At 37.3% G+C, this 13,947-nt stretch overlaps 1 protein-coding gene across 3 annotated transcripts in view; it reads right to left on the reverse strand.

Annotated features, from left to right (window-relative positions):
* rec (minichromosome maintenance 8 factor recombination-defective) overlaps window positions 1-13,947 on the reverse strand; it is a 94,969-nt gene that overhangs the window by 24,865 nt on the left and 56,157 nt on the right. For all 3 annotated transcript variants that reach the window (XM_081730645.1, XM_081730644.1, XM_081730646.1), the window contains exon 12: window positions 11,266-11,402. In XM_081730645.1, the coding sequence (XP_081586771.1) occupies window positions 11,266-11,402 (137 nt within the window). The remainder of the gene's footprint in view (window positions 1-11,265; window positions 11,403-13,947) is intronic.

Here is a 13,947-nt window from a genome sequence, read left to right on the forward strand (position 1 = left end):
TTGCACGACAATTATTTTAAATACAATTACATTACGGAAAGTAAATTTATATTTTATAATTTATCTATTTTCTAGAAACAGATTTAAATATTTATCTATTATTTATTTGCCTTATAAGCTTATAAATTTCAATGGTAAATAGAAATTCATTTTGTTTGTTCAGGGTTACTTAATTTTGCGACTTACATATTATCGTTCTCAGGCCCGTATTTAGGTAAGTGCTATTCTGTGCTCGAGCACAGGGCGGCAAAAGTTTGGACTTTTTAAAGATTCAAAATAAAGTAATATTTAAAACTAGCAACCAGCAGAATCCCGCGCAAGCGCGAAATAATATGTTAATGTGTTTAATTCGCTCTAATTACAGTAGTTACTAATTACCTAGCTTATCTGATTATTTTTAAAAAGTCATCCTCTCCAACCCCCACCCCAAGAACTGAGGATAAACTTGAAAGTCATGAAAACTGATACCGTTAAACTCAGCGACCTCGAAATCTATTAATTCAATATTAATATATGTCTTTTCGATTAGTTCTAAATTCCGCTCCTCCCTGGGGAGTGGAGTAAGACCTTGAAGTTGAGTTGGGTTAAAACTGTCACTATTCATCTCAGCGACCCCAAAAACTATGAATTCAACTCTAATATTGGTCGTTTTCGTTTATTTTTAGAATGCCCCCATGTTATTCTTATGGGGACTTTGGATTATTTCTCCAAGAGCTTTAAAACAAATTAGAATTTCATCTATCTATCTATTATGGTTCTCGAGTTGAAAAGCGCTACAGACACAGTTTATTGTATTATTAATATAGATGCTATTAAACCAGTACTCACGATGAATACTGTAAACAATTCTTTTTCGTATCAGTTATCACTCATTCACTCACTCACTCTATGGCCTATGGAACCCGGAGGTTCAGTGCCGCGTTCACAAAAGCTCTCCACTGACTTCTATCCTTAGCTAATTGCATCCAGTTTCTACTTTGTATTCCTATCTCTGCGAGATCCATCTTAATATTATCCTCCCATCTGCGCCTAGGTCTTCCTAATGGTCGTTTTCCTATGGGTCTACCAGTCAAGACTTTGAAAGCGTTTCTACTTTCTTCCATTCTAGCTACATGACCTGCCCACCTAAGCCTCCTAGACTTGACGACCCTAACAATGTTGGGTAAACCGTATAAACTATGTAGTTCCTCGTTATGAAGCTTCCGCCATTCCCCATTCTCGTTCCTCAGTTATCACCAATAATTATTGGTGTCTTCCAGTGACGTCCACCAATATATGTCAGCCAATCCCAGCTTCAAATTCACGCCCCATTAGATCTCTAATGGGCTACTCTAGATAATATTTAAGAGATATATGTAGAGAGTAAATATTTAAGAAATTCAATCATAATTCAAGTGAAATTATCTATCTATTAAAATGCTACAATAGGAATTAAAAGTGCCTGAGCTCCAATCTATAACTTTGGCTTTCAAATCTTTCATTTACGGTTATGTGTGATTTCACGTTTAACAGAGACAAACATTTTAATTATTTGTACTTTAAATAGTATAAATTAGTTAATTATATCTTTCTCATAAAGTTTATGATATAAAATTATTGTTCAAAGCCTTTGTATTTTAATAATCCTTCTCTAAAATCAATGCATGTGAATTGTGCTTCCATCTTCCGAGTTCTTTTAAACTATGTTTATATGTTTGTGGTCAATCCTTTCGACAATGAGATCTCGGAAACTACAGGCTCTGGAAAGATGGCGTTTTCACTGATCGATTGGAAATTTTGCGTAGATTGTCCAGTTCTAATTAAATATTAAAAAAAGACATGGCCATTATTTTTTTATTACATTTTTTAAGGGTACGTTGAAAGCGTTGAAATTAAAAAAGAAAAACTGAAGCATCATATCCTATGCGTTATACATTCCAACACCACAATGTTGTATATTGGGATTGTATATGTCTCAGGCATTTGTTCCATGGCCAAATAATAGTGAAAAAGGAAGGATAACCATTTCTCGAGTCTAAGATAAATCTTTATTTTTTGAGTGTTTTGCCCAAGGAACATCATACATAACTGACATTATAATTAATTGTATATGTAATGTATTTGCTTATTACATACTGCATGCAAGAAGAAAGAAAACACTGGTCATACATGAATTAGAAACTTCAACTGGAAGTAGGCTCAAATCTTGCAAACGGTACGAGATATTGAGAAAAAATAATCGAAAAATTTTTCCCTTTATGATACCCCTTGCCGATTTTTTTAAAATCAAGACGTCTTTCACTTGTGTCTGTAAAGGGACATGTACATATGTTGTAAGGAATGAGAAGGAGATTTATGCTCATATGCGAATGATGCACTGTGTAGAGAGCGCAGGTTCAGCTAGTCTATATATTAAAATGCTAGGTGTATATATCGTCGACAATGAGATCTCGAAAACCACAAGTGCTAGAAACGTGCCGTTTTCACTGTCGATTCCAAATTTTGTGTAGATTGTCCAGTTCTAATTGAACATTAAAAAAAAAACTGCCATTATTTCTTTATTTACATTTTTAGGGGTACAGTGGAAGTGTTGAAATTGTAAAAAAGTAAAAGCATACTATATTCCAATACAACATAGTTGTGTACATAGTTGTATATCTCTTAGGCGTTTGTTTAATGGTCAAATGATGATGAAAAACGAAGAATAACCATTTCTCCAGGCTAAGATGAATCTTTATGTCTGGAGTGTCTTGCCCAATGAACATCATATATCACTGACATTTTAATTAATGGTGTATGTAATGTATTTGATTATTACATACTGCATGTAAGAAGAAAGAAAACACTGATCATACATGAATTAGAAACTCCAACCGGAAATAGGCCCAAATCTTGCAAGTGGTGCAAGATATTGAAAAAATAATCTAAAAAATCTCCCCTTTATAATTCCCCTTAGCGATTTTTATCAAGACATCTTTCACTTGTGTCTGTAAAGGGCATGTACAGATGTTGTGAGGAATGACAAAGAGATTCATGCTTATATGTGAATGATGCGCTGTGTAGAGAGCGTAGGTTCGGCTAGTGAAATATAAAAATGACATAACTCTTGATTAATAGAATGCATTTTCTCCGGACAGTAAATTAAAACCAACATTACATGAGTAATTTACATGCAGTATTGAGAGAATGTATCCCCATTGGATGAGTGGTTAAGCTCGTTTCCTTGTAATAAAGGGGTCCCGGGTTCGATTCCCTGTTGGGACACAAGTTGTTCGGATCCTGTCGTTAGAACCTCATCATTATCCCATGAAAGGCAATGCCAAACTACGACGAGTTCCTTGCCCAGGAACCTTCGGGCAAAGCACCACATCATAATCATCGATCATCACTGAGAGAATTAGGCCATTTAAAATTACGTTGTAACTTTTGTAACTCGTAACACCTAAATAGCTGCGCAACAAAAGCTGGTATGTTTGCAAGATGACGGTATGTTTCCTTGTTTGATACATAAGTTTGGGTGTGTGAGGGGGGGGGGGGAATTATTTAGAGCACAGGGGCGCACAATATATAAATACGGGCCTGATCGTACTTAAAATAGAATCTGGTCAGCTACTTGTCAATTCTTCTCACCACATATTTGAATATTTGATGTGAGACAGTATTAAATGCCTTACGTATATCTCGTACAATTACTTAAATCTATCAATGTAGTGCACGTACATGAACCAGTTTTGAAGATATTAAGTATTTCGGATATGACTTTTTCAGTTACACTTAACTGTGAACAAAGCTTTCCGAAACTCTTATTGGGGACAATTAGAGTTTTAAGCTTCATGATCAGTTGTTCTTCTATAAAAGGAATTATATTAATTGGCAAGAGTGATATTGGTCAAAAGATGTTGTGGCAGTTATTATCTTGTATATATATTCCGAATTTCTTTCCGAATTTCACCTGCAGCACTTCTAACATCTACTACACGACTGAAAATAGATACATTGGTAAAATTTTAAATTTTTACCACAATTTTTACTGGTTGCGCAAGCCGATTGAAATTTTGAATACTATTGGTATATACACTTTGTCATATATATACATACATATTGTTATATATTTTGTTATACACATTGTTATGTACACATTACACAACTCTACATAAAAGCAAATAATTGCCGATTGTACTTGCATTATTAAAACTTTGTACAGTTTATTTGTTTACACTATTTATACACTTCACTTTCGCATATTGAAATGAAATGAAAATGAAATCTGTGAGTTTTACGTCCCACGGTTATGCCGGTGAGGCTAAAGGAGACGGTGATGATGAGTAATGAATGAAATGGTGGAATGAAGAAAGTGGGAGGAAACGGGAGAACCCCGAGAAAACCCACGCACACGGTTTGTCCACCACAAAGTGCACTTGGCGGGGGCTGGGATCGAACCCGGGACCCCAAGCACCAGAGGTGAACGCTCTGCCACTGAGCCACCGCGGCCCTTTCGCATATTGAATTTACTTAGGGTATTTTTTGAACAGTATGGATATTGTTTCCTGTGTTCCGCAACAATTCCTAATAGGTACTGTTTCTGTTCCTCGTCCTTTGTGATAACACCGTTCATCTTCGTGTTCTGCATGGTCTTTAACTACTTCATAACCAGCTAAGTAGTCAGTTTTTGATTTCCATGTCTCCATATTTTGTGCAAGAAAAATTGTTCGAATGCTCAATCGTTCAAAAAACTGCATCGTGTTCTTCGTTATCAAATTCTCGATCTCGACATCACTGGCGCAAATCCCGGGGGATGAGGGGGACATGTCCCCCTCAATCTTTGAAGTGGGGGACTGCCCCCCCAATAATCTTATTTGATGATTTTTTGGGGAAGAAGAAGTGTGATGATTTGTGTCCTACTACCACTTCATCTACAGAGCCTGATATACAACAGGTTCACCTCAGAAATCAGATTCATCTACCGTAATATGAGTCTCATCTCCCCCTTCTCCAGAATAAGCATCTGCCCACCTTCCAATGTTGGAGACAACTCTGCTCCCCAGATCCTCCACAGTATTGTTTTTCAACTTCATAAATATTTTGAACATCGCTTAAAAAAAAAAAAAAAAAAAAAAAAAAAAAAATATTACCCTTCCGTCTTCCCTCCAATGTTGAAGATAGATTTGCGCCGCTACTTAGCATCCTGTAGTGAAACAAGAACATCTCGAGGTATATGCAGGCGTTTTGGAAGCTTATCATGACTGGTGTCTGTGTTCAAGTTTTTCACCATTTCTTGCTGTGTTTCTGCGGCCAGTTCGTCGTCGAAGAACGCCAAGCCAATGAGTTCTTCGCTCAAGTACCAGAGATGACCATACTTTTTCCCTGGGTTCTGTAAACGGCTGGAATCTGTTTCATATTTAAGAGAGATTTTCAGAAAAGATTTCCTATTACCATTGCATTTATCTGATTAATAATATTCCATGACCTCAACGACCTAGCATGGCATTGGCTTGTCCAGTTCTAAATTTCAGTTTTGGGATTTCGAGCAATGGAGGTTTTTTTTTTTTTTTTTTTGTTTCTATTTCAGATACTATTTCAGGTAGGCGATCGATGGTCTCTTTTCCTGTTACGCCTGGCAGAATTTTGCTATTCCAATGGACAACGAGGGCGCTTGTTGCTTGAAACTTACTTTTTATGATGGCAAATGACTCAAGATGAATGCGTTCACGAACTAGTTTGATGAATGAACGACTGAGGGTAACTTCGTCCAGATTGTGGCCCAAAACTTTGGTCGCTCCTACTATAACAGAAGTTGCTTTTCTGTCAGTTAATTTCGAGCTGCCTAATATACGAGAAGCGAATTCGGGAGTAACAACTTTCCTTCAGGTTTTCTGCTTTCATTTTTGCCTGAGGAATGCTGCAGAGTATGCTGCTGCGTAGGTTTCTATTCGTCATCAGAGTAGTTTTTACTTGATTCTAAATTGCTGCCACTGTCACTATCGAGCGAAACAAACAGCGTGACTGCGTTAGTGGCAGTGTTAGCATTAGTATTTGCCTCCATTAATTCATGTTTCGTTTCTTCTTGTCTGCCATTTTCCTTTTGAGCAAGAGTTCTGTACACTGACATCGTATAACCACGTCGTCCCTCTTCCATCTGGGTAATGAGAAAGTCCTTGTCTTCTTTATTTCTGATTAGTGTGAGGGCATCCCCATGTGTTATATTAAATAAATTATTCAAACTTGCATTTATTCTCTTTCTGACCAGAGTGTATCCCATTGTCAATATAATGACAATAAACCATTAATTTTGTTAAACTTTAAGTGGATTGCGCAACCTCTAAATATTGAGCTATTGATTTGAAATTTTGCATGGATTATTTATTTGGAAAGGAGAACAAATTTGGGTGTGCCACGATAAAATTTCAAACTTTCGAAATTTAGGACCACCCTTTTATATATATATATATATATATATATATATATACCCTGTTTCAAAAAGAATATACGTATTACGAAGAATTATTTTGTCCAAACTATCGATCGCTGCACCTCGGCTCGGCTATTGGAGAAATGAATACATACTCTAGTTTATATTAATTTCCGCTAGATGTCAGTTGTTTTCTGTTTTGCTTGGTAACCGTCATATGTTTAAAATGGCTACCCCGCAGCAGAAATCATTTTGTTCTCGAGTTTGCGAAGTGCAATTCCGTGATTACAGTGCAAAGACGTTTCAGGTTGAGGTACCAAATTGATCCTTCGAATGGGTGGAACATTCACAGATGGTATCGACAGTTTGTAGATACAGGATGTGTATGTAAAGGAAAGAGTCCTGGCCGCCCTCGTGTTCCTGAAGAAAATGTTGCACGAATTCAAACTGCTTTCCAACGTAGTCCTTCAAAATCAACTCGTCGTGCCAGTCAGGACTTACAAGTACCGACAACAACAATTTGGCGTGTTTGAGACGCCGGTTGGTTATGAAGCCGTACAAGTTACAGCTGTTACAAGCTCTGCGTCCTGATGACAAACGCAAACGTGGGCATTTTCTAATGAGATTCTGGATGCTATTGACAATGATAACACTTTTGCACAACGCATCGTGTCCAGTGATGAAGCGACTTTCCGTGTTAGTGGTCAGGTAAACAAACAAGATGTTCGAATTTGGGGTCTACAGAACCCACATGCAAGCATTGAACATGTACAGATTCGCCCAAAGTCAATGTGTTTTGTGCGATATCCCGATCATCTGTTTATGGCCCATTCTTCTTTAATGGAAACACGGTTAACAGTCAGCAGTATCTCGCTATGTTACAAAACTGGTTGTTTCCGAGGCTGCACGAAGACAACTTCATTTTTCAACAAGACGGGGTACCACCTCACTGGAGTTGCCAAGTACGTGAATATCTGAATGAAACTCTACCGAACCGTTGGATTGGTCGTCAAGGAGCTGGCGACTTAGCATGTCTCGGCTGGCCTCCACGGTCACCGGATTTGTAACCCTGTGATTTCTTCCTGTGGGGTTTCGTTAAAGACAACGTTTACGTACCACCACTCCCACAAAACCTGGAAGAGTTGAAGAACCGGATCCGTACTGCCATAACATCAGTGACGCAAGACATGCCTGCCCGAGTATGGGAGGAATTTGAGTATTGATGTGATATTGTTCATGTCGCTGATGGAGGACATATTGAACATCTGTAATTTGAACTTGAGAAGTTCGTAAATATGTGTGTAAAATTTCGTATTCGTATGTCTTAAAGTTTAATAAATATATGCATTCGAAATACGTATATTCTTTTTGAAACAGGGTATATATATATATGGGGATAGTAACATCTATTTTATGGCAAATTTGTAAATACTTCTTTAATAAGTGTCCAATAACCTGAATATATAAGGGTTCCATTATTTTGTGCATGATATTTATAATTCTACCATAATAATTCTTGCTACAAGACTTTTAAACTTATGTACCACTAACAAAATTAAACAAGGCTTTATTTTTGTTAATTTGAATACCAAATTACTGTTTCTATTTTCACTACAGCAGTTTTTAAAATTTTAGTATCATATGCTACAGACTTACAGATTTATTTTTTAAATGCCAATCAGTAACTTAGCATCATTTATAAAAGACTCAACGTCAAATTTTAAACGTACCAAATGAAACTAATATACAGGGTGATTTCTTATAAGGTTTTAATCAGTTATAATTCTTTATTGGAACTACAGATAGACTTGGTTTATATGTAATTATACTGCAAAACACTTCAAGTTCTTGAGACAAATTCATTATGACTCAATGTGTGCACCTGCGGTCATCCTGGACACATCCCAAAGAAAGTCGATTTCCTGCCAAACAGAAGTCAGCATTTCGGGGGTAACGTCCGCGGTGGCTGTCGTGATGCTACGTTTCAGTTCATTAACATTATCAGATAGGAGAGAGGTGTACACCTTATCTTTCACAAACCCATACAGAAAGAAACGGCGTGGAATCTAGAGATTGTGGCGGCAGGCAATTGGCACCACGACCTATCCACTTATCTGTGGAATGCTGATCAAGAAATTCCCTTACATCTATCAGGTGGTGCGGCGGGGCGCCATCTTGTTGCCACCATAAGCGGCCATCATGGTCATCTTAATCAAACTGTGGAGCAAGGAAGTTCTGGAGCATATCAAGATAGGCGATGCCGGTGATGGTTCTCTCAGCAAAGAAGAATGGTCGACACACCTTTGCTCTGGAAACAACGCAAAACATGTTCACTTTGGGGTTGTCACGAACCAGCTCCAGTGCGCATGTGGATTTTCCCTGCCCCTCTACGACAATTGTGTGTGTTGACTCGGCCGGAAAGATGAAAATTTGATTCGTCACTGAATACCACATTGTTCAAGAATGACTCATCACCACTAATGAGATCCAACATGGTAACACAGAATTCATGTCGGGTATGTTTATCAGCTTCACTCAGTGCTTGAAGCAAGGACAGTCTGTATGGTTTCATGGACAAACGTCTGCGCAATACAGGCCAAACAGTGGTCTGGGGAATACTGGTTTCTTGTGATGCACGTCGTGTAGATTTTCAAGGATTGCGGACGAAACTCTTCCTAACTGCTTCCACCACATCGTCAGTCACGGGTGAGCGCAGTAGAGTCTTTGTGTGTTGTACAGAACAACCTGTTTCAACAAATGTCTGATGCCATTTACACACTGTTGGTCTTCTGGGTGGTTCCTTACCGTATTGTGTGCGAAACTTAAGCTGTACACTCGTTGTTGACTTCTTTTCTTCAAACCAAAACACGCACTTAGCTCTTTCCGCACCAGTGAAAGTCTCCATTTTCAACGAGTGACCGGTGGCGCCGCGTGTGGTCAACTCCGCGACTACTCACTACTTGAGTCAAACTTGAAGTGTTTTGCAATATAATGACATATAAACCAAGTCTGTATGTGGTTCCAATAAGTAATTATAACTGATTGAAGTTGGAAACCCTATAAAGAATCACCCTGTGGAATTTTTCTTTCTTCGAATATCTGTGTTTACAACTGATTAAGCTATTTTACAGTTGTTTACAGAATTCATAATAAAATTGTCATTTATCTTAATTTTTGCAGCCCTAATTTTCTTTCTGTAGTATCTTTTAGTTTGTTTCGGTGTATCTTTCTTTTTCTGCAGGACAGTCTAATTTAGCCCTATTATACAAAGCAACGACAACTTTGCGAAGCACTTTTAGTTGCGGAGTATTCCATCTTATTAAGCTTTTTTTCATTTTTGCAGGATATCGAAACGTAATACGGGTACAAGTATGTATAGAGCCACTAACCAACTTTAATCGTTGAATTCTCTTTTAAAGAAATAACTATGACTACCTATTAAAAAAGAATCAGTGCTTAAGTACTCACTTTCGGTGAATGAATATGATTGCAGTTTCAAATTCTGCTGAAATACAAGTCTATAGCACAAACTCAAGTAGTGGCTCAGGTACCACAATAAGTGACAAACTATGGTGTTGTAAAGTAGCATAAAACAAAAATTTCAATCATACTAATAAAATAAAGCTTTCTTACTTTGTATCTGCGAAATAATTGGCTTGTCCAACATTTGTATCACTACTCTTACTGTAGCCTTCCTCAGGATAATATGATCTACTTACAGGAAAGTTAGACTCTTCTAAATCTTCATAATTTCCTATTCTTTTCTTTGTTGATCTAATTTAAATTTTAATTTGTCTTCGAACATGCTAATGCATTTTCTTCACTGTTTCCATGTACCGTTTCCACAATAATGAAAAGGGTTGTTCGCAAAATCACCAAAATTCTATTCAACAACAAAGAACACCTAACAAATAGTAGGACATCATAAACTCATAACATCTAGGAGTGTAATTTTTGTTCGTGCTTAACTAACCTAAATTCTTTCACTAAATTGAATTGTGTCTGTAGTGCCATATATAAGCAAAGAATATCTGATTCATTACACACTTTGGATTTGGCACATATAGAGTCTTTTAATTTTATAATATATCAGAAAAATGCCAACGGATTCAGTTAGATATTTTGTCAAATAGGACAAAAGAAGTTTGGTGATTGTGTGCGTATAACCTTATTACATTTTTCTGGAAAACATACATGGCAACAGTGGATAAAATGGACTAACAAGATCGAGGTTGATTATTATTTTATATTCACACATTTTTCCCATAAATTAAAAAATAAATTAGATATACAAGGAAAAGGAAAACAAATTATGAAAATATAAGACTGAAGTAGAAGATGCTAACCTGAGGGAATTCATAATAAAGGAAATGGTTGAAATATTGGGGCGTAGTCAATAATTACATGAAATGAAATTTTTGAGTTTTACGTCCCGCGGTTATGCCGGTTAGGCTAAAGGAGACGGTGATGATGAGTAATGAATGAAATGGTGAAATGAAGAAAGTGGGAGGAAACGGGAGAACCCCGAGAAAACCCACGCACACAGTGTTTGTCCACCACAAAGTTCACTTGGCGGGAGCAGGGTTTGAACCCGAGACCCCAAGCGCCAGAGGTGAACGCTCTACCACTGAGCCACCGCGGCCCCTGTCAATAATTACGTGAACACAAAGTAACAAAGCTTTATTCTAATTAATATGGTACAATTTACGCAACAAGAAATCTGTTACACTTAAAAAATATTATGTTTATTATCTAGTAAATGTTATTGCTCCCTGCATTAGTAATTTACGAAAGCATTTCTTATACGCATACTGAATTTCTACTTCATACACAACACAAAAAATTACAATAAGCGAAGATGTTATATCAATAATTACCTGAGAGGCTGCTGGTCGTCAAAACTTGTATTTTGTGGTGTAGAAGTAGATATTCCGCTAGATGACATAGGATCCTTCGCTTTCTTCCGTCCTGAATGCAAGGCCATCACGTGCTCAGACAACAAGTTATCCAGTTGCTAGAAGATAATAAAAGATTTTGTAAAATATATAAAACTTTCTTCATACCACAAACTGTATCGGAAATCCCGATATTAGGTTTGTCTGCTATCTCTTGTATTTTCTCTTGCGAGTGATTCCATTTCAGATCGTCCAGGGTGGTTCACACGACTGTCTCAGATTTAGTGTATTTTTTAAAATAAGAAACTACATACAAAATTATTAGACCCATATTTTTTTCTTTTTGCTAAAAAAATTTTTTTCTTCGATATACAGCCTTCCAAAATGGCTGCCCTCCTCTCGGATTGCTCGAAAAACTGAAAAATATATCACATTAAAAATTTTATTGTAGAGAAACGAGTGTACTTAGTAACATAATCGCAATAGCAGGAAGAGTATAAAGTTGTATGTTTCGGTGGAGGGCCAAAATTCGTATATTGGTCCAATAGGAATCGCGCAATTCACTCGCAATGTTGCCAACTTTGGTGAAATTTTTGCCAACTTCAAACATTTTTTTTTCTGTCCTCACGAGCAATATCAACCATCTGCTTCTAGCATCGAAATCTACTCCATAAGGTCTCTTGAAAATGTACAGGACTTACGTTTCTGATTATTACATCCCACGTTATAGCATGATGAAAAGCAGAAAATTTCATTAAGACGCCATTTTCTCAAAAACCCCACCTTTTAAAAATCTGAATTTTTTACATGTATTGGAGAAGTACCTAAGTATTTAATATCCGTTAACCGTTCATGCGGCTGCAGCCCCTAACTTCCACAATTAATTATTGAAATTTCGATTTTTGTACTTGAAATGTAAATGTTTCCTATGGACATTTAGATCCTATACACAAGACGAATTGAAAGGGAGTATGAAAATTTTGAGAGATGAATCCTGACATCAAATACAGTAGAAAAGTTCCTAAAACATGGGTCGACTTCTGCTTCGTTTTCGAGTTACAGGGTTTTCAACTCGGGACCCAAAATCGGCCTGAGACAATAGAAAATAAAATATAGATTTCGCGTTAAGTCAGAAACTGTGTGTTAAAGCTTTGATAAAGTTCAGAAAGTTGATTTGTATCAATATGATTTTTACGTGCGTGTCAATTCGGTTGGCAGTGTTGCCAACTTGGTAGAACTTTTATTTGTTTCCAAATGACACTACGTGGATTTTATTTGATATTTGGTATTTATTAATGATTGTAAACATCACATGAAGCACAATTTTCCCCACATCACCACAGTTTTCGAAAACTTACATGTATTTCATAAAAAGATTTTATTTCGTGTGTTATTGATATTTTGTGTGATTCGGTGTCATGAACATCATCCTGGTGTTCTCTGGAACCATGAAAACTGTTTTCACTGGTAGTATGACATCGTGGTGCACTAAATACAGTATTTGTGTGAATAACAATGAGGAAGTCGTATTACAGTAAGAACCGTATTAAATGTGTTGATTATACTAAAAGCCATAAGAGGATTGTGCACAGAAAGAATTCTAGACAAAAATTTTCAATCAACTAGGTGATGTGGGGAAAATTGTGCTTCATGTGATGTTTACAATCATTAATGAATACAAAATATCAAATAAAAACCACGTAGTTCATTTGGAAACAAAAAGTCTACCAAGTTGGCAACACTGTCAACCGAATTGCAACGTACGTAAAAATCATATTTGGTCTAGGAATTAATTCGTGCGGTTGGTACGCACACATTGAAGCTGTAGTACAAACACAAAATACATAAATACCTTAAGAAAAATATTGTCCATCGCTAGCCACCACTTTCGCCCATCTGTCAGGCAATGTACGGATTCCGTGGCGAAAGAAGTCCTCATCCTTGGAAGCGATCCAGTCAGAGACCCATGTTTCGATATCTTCTGAAGAAGTAAACCGCTGTCCAATCAAATCGTTGTTCATGCAATCGAACAAGTAGTAGTCCGAAGGAGCAACGTCTGGTGAATACGGCGGGTGGGGTAAAACTTCCCATCCGACATTTTCTAAATAGGTTTTGACCGGTTTTGCGACATGTGGGCGAGCGTTATCATGTTGAACAATAAGTTTATCATGTCTGTTCTCCCATTCTGGTCGTGTTCTGGCCAGAGCTTGCTTCAAACGCATTAATTGTCGTCGATAACGTTCTCCATTCATAGTTTCACCCGGTTGCAGCAGCTCATAGTACACCACACCTTTCATATCCCACCATATGCACAGCATAACCTTTGCACAGTGAATATCTCGTTTTGGTTGTGATGGACCTGGTTCACCTGGTTTCACCCAGGCCTTTTTTCGTTTATGGTTCTCGTAATGGATCCACTTCTCATCACCCGTAATAATTCGATGCAGAAACCCCTTTCTGCTCTGTCGTTGAAGCAGCAATTCGCAAATGGTTTTTCGTCTTTCAACGTCTCTGTCTTTCAATTCATGTGGAACCCAATGTGACATATTTTGAATCATTCCCATGGCTTTCAAGCGTTTAGAGACTGTTGTTTGATCAACGCCTAATGCTGCTGCAAGTTGTTCCTGCGTTTGACACGAATCTTGCTCGAGCAATGCTGTCAAT

This window comes from Thermobia domestica, chromosome 11 (assembly GCF_964235325.1).
Source record: "Thermobia domestica chromosome 11, izTheDome1.hap1.1, whole genome shotgun sequence".
NCBI lineage: Eukaryota > Metazoa > Arthropoda > Insecta > Zygentoma > Lepismatidae > Thermobia > Thermobia domestica.